Source organism: Prionailurus viverrinus, chromosome D1, assembly GCF_022837055.1.
Source record: "Prionailurus viverrinus isolate Anna chromosome D1, UM_Priviv_1.0, whole genome shotgun sequence".
Taxonomy (NCBI): domain Eukaryota; kingdom Metazoa; phylum Chordata; class Mammalia; order Carnivora; family Felidae; genus Prionailurus; species Prionailurus viverrinus.
The window spans coordinates 89,350,501-89,368,576 of NC_062570.1; the positions used below are offsets into that span (position 1 = coordinate 89,350,501).

At 44.0% G+C, this 18,076-nt stretch overlaps 1 protein-coding gene across 1 annotated transcript in view; it reads right to left on the bottom strand.

Annotated features, from left to right (window-relative positions):
- Positions 1–7,625: 7,625 nt before the first annotated feature.
- Positions 7,626–18,076, bottom strand: part of SLC1A2 (solute carrier family 1 member 2) — a 47,022-nt gene continuing 36,571 nt past the window's right edge. The window contains exons 9-10 of the mRNA XM_047878631.1: positions 11,754–11,985; positions 7,626–7,803 (exon numbers count right to left, since the gene is read on the bottom strand). Coding sequence (XP_047734587.1) covers positions 7,732–7,803; positions 11,754–11,985 — 304 coding nt within the window. The 3' untranslated portion in view covers positions 7,626–7,731. The remainder of the gene's footprint in view (positions 7,804–11,753; positions 11,986–18,076) is intronic.

The following is an 18,076-nucleotide window of genomic DNA, read 5'->3' on the forward strand; positions in this document are numbered from 1 at the left end:
TGGCAAGAAGGAACTGCAACAAATCTCTCTCGATTTGCTTCCGAGCACTTGCCCTCAAGCTCTGCTATTCAAGGGTTTCCGAAGCCAATGCACATAATTGGGAAGGCAGGGGAGGTTCTGATATAGAAACGGTCCCCCTATTATCACCTTGTTTTTCATCTTCTTGCTGTTGCAAAATTTGAACGCTTAGCCGAAAAAATGAGGTCTGGTGTCAAAAATAAGGAGTTAGCACCATTCCTCAAGTTAAAAAGACTAATTGGGTGAATGCATATCTTAACCAGCTCACAGACTTAAGTGATTCCCTGTCCTTTATGGTCATTTTGCTCATCGCATCGCAAAGGATTGGATTCTTAAATTTTTCGAATGCGGCTCTATGCTCAGGAAACAAGCAATAGCTCTAAATTGCTGTAGAAACTTCTTGCGCTCTAATTAGTTATAATTCTACATATGTGGTCATATAGAAAATACCATAAGAAAATATCTGTCTGCAAAATTACAGATACTAAATAGATTAATTCAGTCTACACTGAGTTCTTTACGATTTATGAAGAGTAGATACAAACCTGTAACATTATGAAAGGCTAAATCAATAGTAAACATATAATATCCAGGTCTATAAATACATTTGCTCATGCTCTTTATAAATAATAACAAAGAAGCCCAGGGATTTGTTTAAAAAAGAATGTGAGATCGGGCTGGAGGAATTTGTGAGTGGGCGGGGGTGGGGGGTGGAATACTGATCAGGGGGCAGTGTATTGTCCCTGGTAACATCGATTCTTACCAGGAAGCCAAAATATATCTGCTGGCAGCAAGATCAAATTAGATTCACAGTTTGCCAGCTCTCTCCTTAAGCCGTAGAAAACAAATAGAAAAACAATATACAAAAATCCTCACAAAAGTAGTCTTTTATATACAAATCTCTATAGCGACCAGATAATCTGATCTGTGTTGTGCAACATGGGAATATGCAATGCTGAGGTTTCCCAAAGGGGAGGAAGAAGAGAGGAAGTTAAGGTGATTTGTGGAAGGATCTGGATGCCCAACGTTGAGTTCCTAGTAAGGAAAATTGCTCTCCCGGAGTATTAAGCAACCAGAGTGCCAGCTTTCTGATCACACATCTCAGAGGATTCGCTCCATGGAGGAGAAACCTGAGTTGTGCTAGACCAACTTCCTTGGCTAGTGTGTGCATTTCTCTCCTACCAAAGGCAACAGCCATTTCTAGGCAGGCTGAATGGTTGCCATGGGGAGAAACGGAGCCCCAGAAGGAGCAAGGCTCTGACTTCGTCATCCCTGGTCTCCATGGGGAACGATGACAAGGGTAACAGTCAGCTGGTACGCTCCAACACTCACCCAGGGGTTGGGGGTGCCTCTGGAGAAACTGGGGACCTGTCATTCCCCATGCTCCAGGCCATGTGTCGACTCTGCAAAGCAGTGGGGTCTGTTTCGGTATCAGCTTTAGTCTCGGCACAAAAGGGCCCCCGTATAACAATCAGAAGAATAAAAATATAAAAATGGATACTTGGTTTGGAGGTAGGAAGGTGAAGCAAGGCTGGACACAGGAAAAAAAAACCAAAAACCTCATCGGTAATTATTCAGGATATAATTTGAGTGAATGAAAGAAGAACGTGAGGGCGTCTCTCACTTTTCTAGGTTCTTATTTGGGTCAGTTAAGAAATAGCCTTTTCCATGGGCACCTGGGTGGCGCAGTCGGTTAAGCGTCCGACTTCAGCCAGGTCACGATCTCGCGGTCCGTGAGTTCGAGCCCCGCATCGGGCTCTGGGCTGATGGCTCAGAGCCTGGAGCCTGTTTCCGATTCTGTGTCTCCCTCTCTCTCTGCCCCTCCCCTGTTCATGCTCTGTCTCTCTCTGCCCCAAAAATAAATAAACGTTGAAAAAAAAAAAATTAAAAAAAAAAAAAAAAAAAAAGAAATAGCCTTTTCCTGGCTGCTCTCGCAATCCGGTCTTCTGCACGTAAAAAGCAAACAAACACAGAAAACTTAACCCCGTCCTTTCAGCCCCGGTCTTACATCATGGTTCCTCAAATCCAAAGAGCTGAAGTCTTCTCTGGCAATAAAGGTGCTCACAGCACATTCAATACCAAACCTACTCCATATTTAGCAGAAGTCTGGACGCAGAGCGAGGATCAAGGCAGCGGCCCATTGCAAGCAGTACCAGAAAGTGCGAGAGGGTGTTGAAAGGCCACGGCTGGTGGCACGCACCTTGCAGACAGACCATGCATTTTATCTACCGTAGAAATTCCTGAGGTATTGACGAGGGCAATGGTAACCAGCCCAGCTCCACTCTTGTGAGACAGAGCTTCTATGTGGTGCCCACGATAAAAATGAACCAGGGGGACAATTTGAAAGTGAATTCAAATATCCCTGCTGATCTCTCCAGAGAAAGGACTTGGCCCAGGCTCAGCCTGTGCTTGGATGCGCGTGACTGCATACAGGCAGAGAGGGAAGATAGTGACAGATGGTTGCTGTTATTCTGTAAATCTTGCACCAAATTTCATAAAAGTGTTCAAGTTTACTTGCCAAAGCCTCCCCAATTCCCATACTGGGTTGGCAATTAGGACGGTTTGGAGAAAACCGTGTGTTTGGGGTGTTTGCAAGGGGCTCTGTTGCTACAGCAGGAATGATCTAAGGCCTTGAGTGAAGCTATGGACGCACCCTGCCCCTTGGCCAAGCAGCAGTTCCCTCTGAGCTCCATCGCTACTTCTACGAAGACAGTGAGTTAGGCAAAGGGCAGTTTTGTAAAAGGATGTCTGTTGGCATCCCAAAACACAAACTGTGGATTAATATGGCCAGCTTCCAAGCTTGTTGTAAAACATCAAATGAAGAGAGAGGCTTGAGTTTAATATCCCCCCAGGGGGATTAAAAAAGATCCAAAGTGATGATTCACCATCGTGGGCCATATTTTATAGTAGTAAGCCTCTAATAAAATAAGAAATTAAAGGAGAGATCATAATATCACGGATTCTCAGGACTGGGAGAGGGTTTTAATCACTTAAGCCGACCCCTTCACTTTACATATGGGAAGGAATGAGGTTTGGGCATAAAGTGACTTGTGTAAGTTATACAGCTACAAACTGGCACCATCCAAGTCAAATGTTTCCTGTACCCAATTGGGTCATTTCTCATCATCCTTATGTCATTACCTGAATTTGTTGTGTTATGCTATGCAACGGGATAGTGTCCAAATAAGATGCCGTGCCATCTTTTCTAAAGCCAACTCTTGCACTGACACATGTGGTCTTCCACTTGTCTCTTAAGCAGCAACGATGGCAGGTGGAATAAGAAAGGAGGAGGAAGGGTGGGGCCTCGGGTTTTCCTTTTGGGAAAACCATAAGCTACTGTTGCATGAGAAGCTTTGGACTTGCTCCACCTAAGGCGAACAGTCTGCCGATAGGGCACCTGCCTGGGGTGGCCCTCAACGGCCCTTATCCTAGGTTTTAACCAGAGGGCACCAGAGATACGGAGACCATTGATCTCTGACAACTAGATTTACAAAACTCTCACTTCAGAATTTCTTCAGGCTCTTTGCTTAATCTTTTTATGTTCTCAGAGAGAGTATAATGCTAAGTGAAATAAGTCAGAGAAAGACAAATACCATAGGATTTCACTCATATGTCAAATTTAAGAAACAAATGAAGAAAAAAAAGAGAGACAGACAAAAAAAGAACCCAAAAAACAAAACAAAAAAAAAACCCAGAATTTTGAATATAGAGAACAGACCTGTGGTCACTAGAGGGAAGATGGGGTGTGTGTGAAACAGGTGATGGGGGTTAAGAGTACACTTATTGTGACCCAAATATTCCAAGAGTAAGTATTACGACAACTGAAAAAAATCTATCATTGGTCCATTTGCTTGGCTTGGAATGAGTTTATTTGGAGAATAAGGAAAGTAAAACCAACTATATGGCCCTAAGAATTAAAAAGCAGCACAGAAGAGCCACGTCCACTGGGTGTAACTGCTGAGCACTTTTAGCCATAAAGCCAAGCAAGGGCTACAAAGACCTGCTCCTCAAGAGTCTGAACTATGGAAGAATTCTCTCTGAGCATGTGCGTACCTGTTTGGACTTACTGCTGTATATCCTGGGGGAAATACAGCACAGACAGAACCCGTAATCCTGACAAAAGTAAAATATTGTACTAAAAACTAAAGGAAGCGGGACAGTTGCAAAAACATGGCAGGATTGGGTTTCTTTTCAGAAACCTGGCAGAGGAGTTACCCAACTCCAAAAGGGTTTCTTGATGAGACACACTGCCAAATGACCCACTTTCCCCATGCAAGGTTGGAAATAACCCAAGGCCCTCTAATCAACCAGTCATTGGGATTCCTGACATCTCCTACCAGGAATACATCTCCCCACAAATTGAATTTCCCTGAAGCCTTTGTCAGTTTCCACCAGTCTAAATCCAGGAGCTAGGCATTGGGATACCCTTTCTTTCTGCTGACGAGTAGTTGCAGGGGAGAAGCAAATCAGCTGACCAGCAGTTGCAGGGGAGAAGCACACACTTGTCTTTTACGGACAAGGTAACTTCTGCAGGCAATGAGACCCTAGACTGTGTTTCCACACACAACAGGAAGTGAATAATTGAATCTGACATCTACTTGGTTCAGATCTTATTACTTGAAGTCCATATTGAAGATCTACATAATCTACACGATTGCCTTGATTCTTTGATACTCTATATGGGAGGCACATCCTCAAAGATCCCACCTTGAGAGATAAGCCATTCTTCTTGCTGACTGGATTTGGCTCTTTGCATTGTAGTTAGTAAGTACATGATGATTCTACTTGGGTTTCCCAGCGGGCAAAAATCGTAAAGGGGAAGATAAAAGTCTGGTTAGTTGGTTTGCTCTCAAAATATCGCAGATTCCTAAGAAGAGTGAATGGGTCTGTAACAAAATGGCGTTGCCGAAGCCCTGACTTACTGACCTCATAGGATGAGCGTATGGTTCTGGCCTGCTGTGTCTGCATATAACTTTTATGCATCATCAAATATTAATGGACTGTTATAAGCATTTATATCTGTGTTGAACCTATTAATATAAATCTATGCATGTAACTGACAGATTATACAGATCTGATTTAGAAAAAGTGTCTTGGAGGTATACTCTGGATCTGTTTGTTCTGTTCATGGCACACATGATGGGCAAGCAAAGCCCAAATGGGCATGGCATAAGAAGAATGAATGAGACCTAAACAAATAGAGAACACAGTCATACGTCAGCTCTACATACATCCTGGATGTTCAGGTTAGTCCTGAACTTGACAGATTATTCATTTTTAATGTGATGTGTCGAATTTCCAGATGAATGTGATTTCCTAAGCATATTCTCATGAAATTTATTACATGTAGTCTAAAACCAGAAAAACCTGCTTTGTTAAGCATACACCTTGTTTCTTCTGAATCATTGTCCCCTTTGTATTCATAGGATAAGTAGGAAAATGCTGACGACAAAGCAAGGCAGGAAGACATTTAGGCAGAGTCTTGGGAAGACAATCCTGAGACCACTCTTTCGGGAAACATGTCAGCGTGTACGAGTGCTAACCTGGCCTTAAACAGCAAAACCCACAAACTCCTCGCTGCCTTGCCTAGATCCTTCTCTTCGCCATAAAAAAGCTCTCGGGAGCACCACTTAAAGACAAGCCATAACAGTTTCATAGCTAAATCCAGGAACTGTCCCCTTGACCCACACTATCTGCTCTAAAGGATGCATTTTCCACTACTACATTTCAGCACGTCCTTGGCCACCCAGTCAACTGTCCATCTAATGGAAATGAAGAACCAATGGCAATTTTTTTTTAAAGGTAAAAAGCTGCTTAATACTGCTCAATAGTGATCCTTATCCAAAAATAACAAGGGTTTCAGAGACAAAAGCAATGGGAAGCTCACGTCTCTTGTATGTTCCAAAGGTGTCTGGTTTGGAAAAGAAAAGTCATCAGGAATAGGTAATAAAGCATATGGGATTCTCTACACCCCTTCTCCCCAAAGAATTTGAACTCTACGACTACTCACGTATACCCCAGCACCCATCTGCTGGCCTCTGATGACCACCCGATTCCTACGTGTGGACTCAGCTTCTACACACTCTTCAGAGTTAGTCAAGGTACTTTATTTCTCAGTGATTCATGTTCAAGTTCCCAGCAAACTCCCAAAGCCAGCAACCTTAGGAAAACACTGTGAGTTATTCAACGGGAAAATGATAGTAGCGACATCAATAGATTTAGCTTGCACGATCTCTCATCCGGAGTCATTGGGTGCCTGTGGCATACAAGGCACTGTGCTAATCCACTTGGATTACTGACTCCCTCAAACTGTGACAGCCTTGAAAAGATTCCATCTGTGAAGCTGGAAGGAGTCATCATTTGCTCCCATTTCAGGGCTCAAGGCTGCCTTGACTTTGCCACAGGAGTGTCACCTTTATAGGGATTTGCCCATGCTTGTTTTCTGTTCCTTGCTACAGAGAAGACTAGGGAGGAAGACGGACCCTGCTTTCAACTGTGCCCTATACCTGGTTTTATGTGCTTTGAGAGAATAGTACCAAAAGCTTTCTACACATTCAATCAATGACAGTGTTTTGCTTTCATCAAGAGGTGGTGTTAAAAGAGGCATAGCCAACATAACTGTCCTCCATGTGTGAGGAGAGTAAAGTGATTAGGTCTTCCAGGTTAATGAGACTATAACTGAAATAATTTGGGGATTAAAAATGCCTTTTTTTTTTTTTTGGTTAGAAACCCAAACAAGTATTTGAGGGCTGAAGCAAAGAAAGGAAAGCATAAACCAAATAATCTCACTTGATTTCACTATGTCAGGTGAGTGCAAACCAAACCCAAACAAATTGGATTATTTGAATCTGGTTCAAGTCTGTGTTGGCTGTGCTCTCTTTTGTCAATATATACAGCGGCTATGTGCAAATTACATCCTAATCCATTATCAAGTTTGGAGCAAATTATGAAACATACTTTGAAATGTCAATAACTATTGCCACAGACTAGGTAAGGGTGGAGCAGAAACTCAGCGGGTTCCGTGATCAATTGTCGCGAGGAGCACAGTGCCCACTAGAATTTTCTATGAAATACTTCGTTTCAAGAGTGTGTGTGTGTATATATATATATATATATACATATACATATATATATATATATATATATATATATATATATAAGCTAGATCATCAGAGTTCCCTAAGGCAGGTATTTGCTTTTAATCAACACATGGGCAAACTCTACAAGACATTTCGAGAGAATTAACTTCTAGAGGCTTCTAACAGAATCTCTTGTGCGTAATGAAGCGGAAGCATGAAAAACACTTGACGGGATCACACGCTGAGTGTCTGCTCGTCATCCCAAATCCCCGGAGTGCACCACATTGCTTTAGTCGTATCCCCCGGGGAAAAGAGCACCCACGGCTCTGCATTTAGAGAGAAAAGGGAAGCCGGCAAGAACGCGCGTTCAGTTCCAACTGGTTCCTCCAGCAGCATCCATCCAAACAATAACACGGGTGAGAAAACGAGACGGTTACGAAGCATGACTTGGCAAACACACAGCACCGTGCCTATCACTGACTCACAACAGATCCTCGAAGCCTCGGCTAACGGATTAAGTAAACACAGAAATAAATGCATCTTTTTTTCTTTTTAAAGAAAGCTTGTTTTGAACTCTCTTTTACCATAAGATAAGCTGGGGAGTTTATTCAAGAATTTGCTGAGAGTCATATCCTTATTTTTCACGCTTCCAAGGTTCTTCCTCAACACCGCCGTCGGCTGACTTTCCGTTGGCTGCCAGAGTTACCTGAAAATAATCACCATCAACATCCAGCTTACAGGCCACGAACCAGAAAACCACCCCGTGGGTTATGTGGAGAAGCACGAGATCCGAGTTACACTACATGACTTACATGTTGGTTTCAAATCTGGTTCTTTCCAAATTGATTTTGAGCCCGTCTTGCTTTTCGACACTGATTTGTAAATGGTGAAAAGTACATATTTGCCTTGGGGAGTACAGAGGAACTGGAGAGAGTCTGCAATTTGGGACATGAGTTCTACTAATGCTTTCAGGGTGGCGGGGGCGTCTAGCTACACATAGACCCATCAGAGAATAATGCAGCCCTTAACAAACAGTGCCCTTGTGCTACTCCATACAACCAGAGAAAAATCCAGAACTAGACAGCTAGTTCTACTCATGCACAGCTAGTGAAGGGTTCAGTTGCCATGAGGCCAGGTGGAGTTCATACACGTCCAGTTTCGAAATCGGAAATCATGATGGTGTGGATACCAGGTAAGCTATCCAGGCTTTAAAAATCGAGAAGAAAAGGGGAATTAAAAGCCAGACGTCCAAATTATTTCCAAATTATTCCCATGCAGGCATTTAACAATCAAGTATAACCACCAGAGTGTCTCTATTATGCTTCCCTGGCTCGAAGCGAACTGAACCCTCACACAGCGTGGGAGGTATTCCCCTCCACTTCTAAATCATTTTCCTAGCTTACCTTCCATCTGTCTGTCCTCAACGTCATGTGCAAACTTAAACCCACGACTGATATTCCACATAATGGAGAGACTGGATTTATGGAAGCATTAGGATATGGAGACATGACAAACGCAGCAATGTTTGAAAGAAATCGGATCTTCTTAACCCGAGAGGCAGCGAAACGCATGCGTTAGGAACACACACTACCATGCTAGGAACAGAACACAAGTGCCCTTCACAAACCGAGCGAATGAAAACAGAAGCCATTCGTTTCTCCACCCCCCAGTGGGCGCCCATAGTTTTCTAGAAAGACCATGCAACAAGCCATGACCACCCCACATGCAGTTATTCTGATGACAATTAAAAAGCTCTCATGTAACTTCCAACTACAAGGACAAGGCAAGAGTTTGAAAACAGCAGACACCAACATGACGTAGCAACGCTCGAAGTGGTTAACATTTTGACCAGAGCTCCAGCAAATTTGTTTCCCCTTCAGTGAACTCTCAGGAAAGACTGCCAGGAACAAACTGTCTGCCTGGAGAAAGCTGCCTGTTCGCTCTGACCTTGAATGTGCCTATTTGGCTTTCCGTGATGAACCAGATCAATAGCTGTACAAAAGTATAAATCATGCTGTGCGGCCTTTGGAACACCAGGCCGCACTGGGGGGTGTGCCCTGCTGTGGCTGTCACTGTTGTTGAATACTGGGGCCTGTGTTTCGAAAGTGGCCGGGACAGCCCCTTTTTTGGCATTTCTTTTTCTGAGCCGGTTCAAGGAAGCCAGGACTCTAACTCCCCGGTCCATCCCACCCTGCTCTGCTCCAACCACCTGGGTAATAGAAAAGCAGGAAGGGGAGGGGGCTGACAGGAGGCATTGATGTCTCCCATCTTGGTTTTTAAAACAGTGAGACGGAGAATGGACCAGAAGGAAGTTCAAAGGCAGGAATAAATGTGACTCAGATATTCCGGGAGAGTGTGCAAATTCATCTTGATGGCTCTGGCTGCCTCCTCTCGTGCATCAGTGGCAACTCAGTTTCGTTGGTCTAGGTGGGAAGAGGTGTTCGCCTCACCTCGCGAAGGCTGAGGCCAACTAACCTTCGGTGAGCCGAACCCAGTGACTTCACTAAAAAATCCAAACGGCCAGATAGTTATTAAACCAACATGGCCATTTGGTATGTCCCTGACCCGCTCAGTGTCCTTTCGACCATGTAAATGCTAATTCACCAAGTTTGCAAGTGGTTGGATAGGCAGTCAGTTATAGAGACAGACTAAGCCAGTATCTCTACAGAACTGGCCAGCAACAAGGTTGTCTGAAACAAAGCACAGGGTCAAGATGCTAAAAGGATACATACAACAAATGTTTATAGAGCGCCTACTGCATGCCAGGTACTGCTTTAGGTGCTGGGATACAGCAGTGATAAATGCGGAAACAAGGTCTCTCCTCATGGGCTTGCTTCCTAGTGATAGGGACAGTTCACAAATCTCTTCCTTTAGGGGGCTTGAGTTGTTCTTGCTCTAAGAACATAGCAAACTTCTCCTAATGTCCTTTAAGAAAAAGAACCCAGGAAGTCTGAAATCTAAATGTATCTCCATATCTATATACCATCTTTTTCAAAACATGTCCTTCTAACACTATTAGGAAGCCTCTTGAGAAGCTCCAAAAGAGCCACACCACAGGCAATTAGTCACTACAATTCTTCTTACATATAATTGCAAAATGTAAAAATATATGGTGATTTCATTTTATTTCATGCTATTCTTTTTCCTTGTATGGCAGTAACTTGGAATCAACCCTTCTCTTTCCTACAAACTTGTACATTCGCTTTTCTGTCCTCCCATTGCCTATTTCAGGGCTTTGCAGATAATGGGCACTCAATAAATATCTGATGAATGATCAAAATATAGGAGGTCACAGGAATGAGATGCTTAACTAAACCCCACAAGGCACACAATAAATACTTGTTAAATAGAGCACAGAGCCATTTCATGAGAATGTGGACCCTTGTTGACCCAAATTTTGACGGGGAATAATCCAGCACATTCATCTAGACGTGGGAAGAGCTAACTTCCTAGGAGAATGGAATATGCGCTTTAGATACATCTGAATTTCAAATAATTTGAATCATTTTCACTGAGTCAATTAGTTTTTGCAGCTGCTCTTGATGGCTAAGTCCTTCCTTAATTTGTACCAGAGCCTTGGTTCACCCACACGTGTACCCTGTAGAGAGGGGATGAGCAAAAGACTACTGCTGGCCCATTAGACTTCTGGACCTATGTTACAATCCAGTAAAGAGAATCACTTCTGTGTCACCCTTATTTGCCTGGCAGAGGCCATGTATATGTTTGGAATGACCCAGAAGTAACCCAGGGAGAAATTATTAAATAAGATCCTGTCAGCAGGAATCAAAAGAATATCAGAAACCTGTACTGGGTGCCGATTGCCTTCAGATGCTACTTGGAACCATTTGGGCAACCCGACTCCCAGAGTTGACTCTGCTCACCTGCCAGGGTTTCTCCAAGTTTGCTTCACTCTGGTCATGACACTCTGTCTTTGACAATGTCAAGTTAGTTACAATGAAGGCTAGACAGAGCCCATCAAGCTTGAAGACTTAGTACCCAGCAGCTTGGAAAAGAGTCCAGAACATCCATGCTTCAAGAAAGATGGTGCCACCACTGTGTGAAATGTAGTGGCTATGGGATAATTGTCCTGAGGGATAGAGATCCTTTACTTGAAACAGCTTCCCCATTCTTGGAGCACAGTGACTGCAAGGTCAAAGCTCACCTTCCCACAAAAATAATTAAGAGAAAGATAGTTGCGCAAAGTCGTGTGGGCACATTTTTGACCAGCATGTAATATACAGCAAGTAGGAATACTTGTGCTACATATATTGAGTGATTCGGGGTATTTCTCTTAGTGTTTCATTCAAGGAATAGAATATTTGAAATCCAACAAAGCCTTAAGAACCACAAATTCTTTGGCAAAATGTTCAAGAAAACCAATCAAATTTGTGGAGTGGGTGGAAAGGGGGGGGGGTGGTCAAAATGATTGTTTTACATCACACGGACGAAACAAGCAACCGATTGGCTCTTTGACTGTTAGATCTGCCACGTTAGACACAGAGTTAGATGATCTGGGACTCATAGAAGCTTGGGTTACATGATTCTTCAGAAAAATAAATGTGACAATAATACATGCAGGACTTTTGGTGCTTGTCTTAGGAAACTGAGCATGCACTATTATATACAGGTCTCAATATCCATGAACGGGAAAGGTACCTTGCACTCATCTACTATGACAGAGTTGTGTGCAGCATAGACACATTGATTAGAGTTGCTTTCCCTATGGTTCTTCATGTCATCATAAATGGACTGAGTCTTGGTCATTTCAATATCTTCATGCACTCGATGCTGGGAGTCAATAGTATCCAGCTCAGACTTGGAGAGGTGATAGACAATCCCAGCCCCAAAGGAGTCACCCACAACATTGACTGAAGTCCTCATCCTGTCCCTGGGAACAAAGAACAAGAATGTTTAGTGAAGAAGCAGTGACATGGTGGTTGAGAGGCCAAGGCCTAGCACCCGGGGTTGAGTTCTGGCTCTACTTTTCCCTTTGCCTGATCTGGGGCAAGTTACTTAATCTTTATGAGCCTTGATTTCCTTGTTGGTCAACCGGAGAGAGCAATCATATCTGTCTCATAAACTTGTGTGACAATCAAATGAGATCATGTACGTAAAGGCCTTAGCAAAACGTCTGATGGATGGTAGAAACCCAATAAACAACAGCAAAGAGAAAGGAGAGAAGGAAGAATTGGAAGACAATAATTCTCAGATCTCGGAATTAGCACCCAAAGCTCCAGACACTGTTAGCTGTGTCCTCTTGATTTCCACTGTTCTTCAAGGACCCCAGATCACATCCTCTTATTTTGCTTATTAATCCTACCTGTGAATTCTCCCATGATAGAAAATTCATCTCTTCGTAAGGATTGAAATTAACATTGCCTTTCCCTCTGCACCTCAGTCTCCCACCGACACATACATATACACAGGCACAGGCACAGCTGATGGGTGAGAAACCCGGCCACAATTTTCTCCCTGACCAATAAGCACAGTGACTCTGCGTCCTGGAAAAACCAAAATACGTTGTCTTGCTCTCTCTGTTAACCAAAAAAAAAAAAAAAAAAAAAAAAAACATTTAAATCTTCCAGAGTGCCTCCTGAATCAGGAAGTGTTAAGAAAAACCCTCCCTCCAATCTTGTTTCCCAAGTTCTGATTTAAAAAAAAAAAAAAAGCAGGATGGCCCAGAACCTTCCCTCTCAGAACGTCAGCACCAGGAAAACTAAGTTCTTAAGAGTAAGTGGTGTTCTGTCGTCCACTAGTTCAGATTGGTGTGAAAAGTCCTTCTAACCATGTTTATGAGATACTCAAAGTCTGAAAGAGAAGGGTGCTGGAAACTTTTTTAAAAAGAATTTAAGCAAAAATGCTGCTAAAATCTCTGTCCAGGACACTCTAGCCTTTAATTCAAAAAATATGCATAAGGACACCAGAATCAGTTCAAGGCAAAGTAAAAGTCTTAATTGGTTCTTAGAACAAAGGCCTATCCATCCAATCTATTTCTCATTAGAGAAGAAGAATGACGCTGCACCAAGAGGACTGGCTTCCTCGCAAGGAGCTTGTGAGCAGCTATCCCCTGGGTTCAAGTGGGAAGATCCTGCCCATACAAAAGTCAAGATCAGACCCTGACATCAGCTCTCAGGGGCATCTCTCCATCTAAGAATGCTCTTCTCTTCCTTTCCACTTTGGAGAATCTGCCGCAGGGTGGTAAAATCTATACATGAACGAAGACTGGGTCTTTAAGTCATCCACAAAATTAGGCATCTGAGGCAGAGACAGGGTGTGAGAAGGCATACATAATGATGATTAAGAAAAACTATGGGCTCTGGAGACAGCCCGACTTGGATTCAGATGCCACTTTTTTCTTTTACTTGTTGGACAACCCTGACCCTAGTTAACCTTTGTGACCCTTAGTTGCATTAACTATGAAATGGAAATAATAAAAATATCTACCACCTTGGGTTGAAGACTAAATAAGATAGCAATATGCTTAGTACAGTTCCAGACATTTAGCAAGGATTCACAAAACATTAGTTATTACATGAGGTGTACTTTAAATATTACCATTATTCTTATGAAGTTAATTTAAACATATTTTTGGCAGCTCCTAGGTAGAACATCCAAACATGCCTAGTTAAGCTACTATCTCCCCCTGAAAACACCCATAAACATTTGCGGGACATTTCCCATGGTAGCACTCCCAACCAACCAGCTGAGTTATTTGCCCATCATTTAGCTGTGGCCGACTCTGTTGTTTTTCAACTTTACTTTCAATCCCTCCTGGCGTGTGTTCTGAGTCACGCACCCAACATCCTTGGCCAATGGTTAAATTCCAAAGAGCGCTAAAGACGCCAAGAGGAATCCACTGGGTACTCTTTTGTATCACGGCCCAGGAGAATCTACATCATTTCCAAGTAGAAGAACCAAAGGTGATGGTGGGGTGATGATGATAGGGGCTGATATATTGCATTTAATATGTAGAAGGATATGCTTTCCAGATATTACCTTGTTTAATCCTCACTACGATGCTGTAAGAAGTACTGTTATCCACACTGAGGAAATGGAAACACAGGGGTTTGGAGAGATTAAATGGCTTCCCAAAGTCACACATCCTAGTGAAGTCATAGAACCGAAAAATTTGAGCACAGGACGTGTGCCTCCAGAATGCACTGTCTGCCACATGATGCAAAGCACCTGCGAGCCAGAAAGTTCTGAATCTGAACCTAGTTCAGCCACTTACTAGCCGTGTAACCGGGGTGACTTCCTCTACCAGAATTTTTCTCAGGCAGGCAAAATACCTATTTTATAGCATTTCAAGAAGACAAAACCAGTTCCTGATCCACAGTTGATATTCATTAAATTCTGGTTCCTTCCCCTTTAGGGAACAGCCATCACTCATACCCCCATTTTATGGGCAAAAGCACAAGACACTGTCCTCAAGGGCTAATGGATAAATCCATTGCCACTCAAATGGATGATACAAGTTTACAAACTCTTGTTTCTTCAACTCTTGACTTTCTCTGATACCAAATCTCTACTCTCCAAAGAAGCCACTGAACCAAATTTTTTGACTAGGATATCTGTTCCATACTCTCAAATTTCCTTTTACTTTTTTTTTTTATTTTTTTTTTATGGTTTATTTATTTTTGAGACAGAGACAGAACATGAGTGGGGGAAAGGCAGAGAGAGAGGGAGACACAGAATCCGGAGCGGGCTCCAGCCTCTGAGCTGTCAGCACAGAACCCAACGCAGGGCTTGAACCCACAAACTCCGAGACCATGACCTGAGCCATACAGGCACCCGTGTCAGGTCTCCTTGAGTTTGAAAATGAACCTGGCCAGAGGAAATAGCTATCAGGCCAGGAATGAATGGAAGACAGAACTGGGCAGAATCAAAGCATACTGATGTTCGACACCAAAATCAAGAAGGAAAGGGCCCTGGACTTAGGGCTGGAAGCTCAACCCAGATCTTCTGACTCTCTTACCTTGAGCAAATCACCTCTCACCTGACCATGAAATATGGAATGGGGCTAATCCGAACCTCACAGAAGATTATGAGGGTTAAATAAAATGAGAGAAATATTTGGAATGCCATAACTACTCATTAAAGACTGCAGGAGCACAAGAGCATCAAAATGGCTACACAGAAATAAGAAGACAACACAGACTCTAATACTTGCTGAGTTCTTTGTTAGCTCATTCATTCATTCATTCATTCAACAGGCGTACAATGAGCATCTTTGTGCAGGGCACTATGTCGAGTGTCCTGGCAACGAAGAACAAGAAATGGCTCTTCCTATGCTCCCTCTTCCTCCAAGAACCCACGCTCTCTTTACGGGCACTATGGGATTTAGTAGGTAGGACATTTTATCTACACTTGGGCCCCTGCAAAAGCTTGAGTAGAAGTGTGCCAAGTTTGGACCTGTGGATAAGTCTGAGAAAACGAGCTAGAGAGAAGAAATCGATAATGTGAAATCGAGGAGAGAGAAGCACGCAAGACCACTCAGGAGGCAAATGAATGTAATGAGAGGCAGAAGGGAAGAACTGACCAAATCACGTATGGCCTCATCAGCCAAGTTCAGGAGTTCAGGGCTTTGTGCCAAGTGTCACGAGGAGCCACTGAGGAGCAGCAAGGGCACGCTTGCTCCCGTACGAAGACTGGTCTGAGGAAGGGCAAGGCTGAAAGAGCAAAACCCACTTGGTGAAGATGTGATGGAAGATGATGAGACAGAATTACAGGACCTGAGGACTGATTGGTCATAGAGAATAAACAAGAAAAGAGTCAAGGATTCCTCTCAGGTATTGGGTTTGGGCAGCTGGCGTTGATATGTCTACTGGCAACCAGTAGACCGTACCACCATGTGTAGGGGACATGACGGGTCGGGGTGAGAAAGGTTCTCGTGTCAGCTTGAACATACTGGGGCTGAGGGTTGGGACCCAGCAAAGGAGAGATGTGCCACAAATGGTTGGGAATCTGTACTAAAGATCAGGACCGACAACTGGGCTGCAGGTAGTGAATTAGGAGGCGACACCTAAAGAGGCCATGGGGAGATGCCACAGGCGTTTTTGGTTCATTCTTGGAGAGAATGCAGAGCGGGAAGAAAAGACAGTCTTATCTAGAACCCTGAGAGTGACCAACACTTAAGGAGTGGGCAAAGGAATAAGAGTCCGCCAAGGTGGAAGAAAACTTAGAAGAGTTTGAGGGAAGCATGTTGCAAAAGTAAGGGTGTGATGGACAATTCCAGTGACTGCCTGGAGATCAGGTAAGAGAAGAAAAAGAAGCGCCCCTTGGTTTTAGCAACAAAGAGGCCATCACTGCCAGGGCAGTTGCAAGCCAGAGGCAGAGACAGAAGCCAGCTCGCCACGGGTAGAAAAGTGAATGAGAACTGAGTAGTGATATTATTTATAATCGTCTTATTCAAGATGATTGACTGAGAAGGTAAAGAGAGCGAGGGGAAGATGGTGGGAGACGGGAGATAGGATTTTTTTGGTTTGCCATTGAGGCCACCAGGGGGGACGTCTGACCAACTCTGGGGAAGTCCAAGTGTGGCCAAAAACGGGATATGGGAGTTTATGGTTCACATATGGAAAATTTCTCCACAGGCAAATGCTTTCATTTTGCCTCACAACCAGCCTTGACTGTTCAGGAAACCCTGCTGACCTCAGGAGCTTCAAGCCTACTTGGTAAAAAGAATTTCAGAGTGCCTGATGCTGTCCTTGAGTCTGGACACTCTGTGTCAGACCTGTGAAAAGGGGACAGAGGGGAGATCCGAACTCGCGTGCCTGGGTGGCTCAGTCGGTTGAGCGTCCGACTTCGGCTCAGATCATGATCTCACAGTCTGTAAGTTCGAGCCCCGCATCGGGCTCTGCGCTGATGGCTCAGAGCCTGGAGCCTGCTTCAGCTTCTGTGCCTCCCTCTCTCTCTGCCCCTCCCCTGCTCATGCTCTGTGTCTCTCTGTCTCAAAAATAAATAAAAACATTAAGGGAAAAAAAAAATTAAAAAAAAAACAAATCCTCTGGCAGGAAGGTGTTAGAATTGTCTGCAAGTCCTGGTTCTCACAGAATAACAGAGCCAAGGGAGCAGGGTTACTCAGGGTCATCTGGGTCTTTGAACTGGGCTGAACCATATGAAGTTGCCGCTTCTACAAGTTCCCAAAGGTCACATATTGGCAATTTCATGTGCCTCAACTTAACATTCACCGGAAACAAACCATCATGTCTGCCTCTCAGAATGCAGGGTGCACAGTAATGGCGGAGGGGCCGCCCGAGGGCCCAGGCCTGAGAAGGCTGGCACAATCCTAAACATCCAAGGGCTAAAGCCACATGGGGTTGAGAAGGGAAGGAGGGGCCTTCGGAAGCATTGGTTAAGAGTGTGAACTCTGGAGGGGAGCCCTGATTGCAATCCTGGCTACGGCAGGCCAAGTCACTTAGCTTCTCCTGCTCATTTGTAAAATATGGAAAGTAATCCCTCCTTCCAAGCTTGTTGAGAAGATAGTAACTGTTAATGTGTCCTGAGTGCTTGTCATCAAGAGGACCTCAGCCAAACTCTGCATATAAAAGGTCTGGCACCAACCCAGTGCTCAGCTGTTGGCCCATCCCCCTCTTCCTTCTTCCCCTCCTACTCCTCATCTTCTCAGTCCCAGTGAAAAGGGGAGTAGACCACTTCCTCTTTTGTTCTTCCACCAAGTCTTGTGCATTCCTCTTTTTGCACTTAGCACACTCAGGTTGGGATTTTTTTTGACCACATCTGTCCCCATTACTAGATGATAAGCTCTTTGAGCGCGGACACCATGTTGTATCTATTTGTGATATGGGCAGGGCGGGAGAACCCGGTGGGCGGGCGCGTTGAAGGAGGGGTGGGGAGGGGCTGTTAAAGAGAGCAGGTTAACTCTAGAAAGAGGACTGTCTTTTGTTCAGCAAATGTCTGGTTGGGCGTCTTGGAGGTGAAAAGTTAGGGCAAGGGCAAGATGGAGAGGGAGGAGGAGGGAG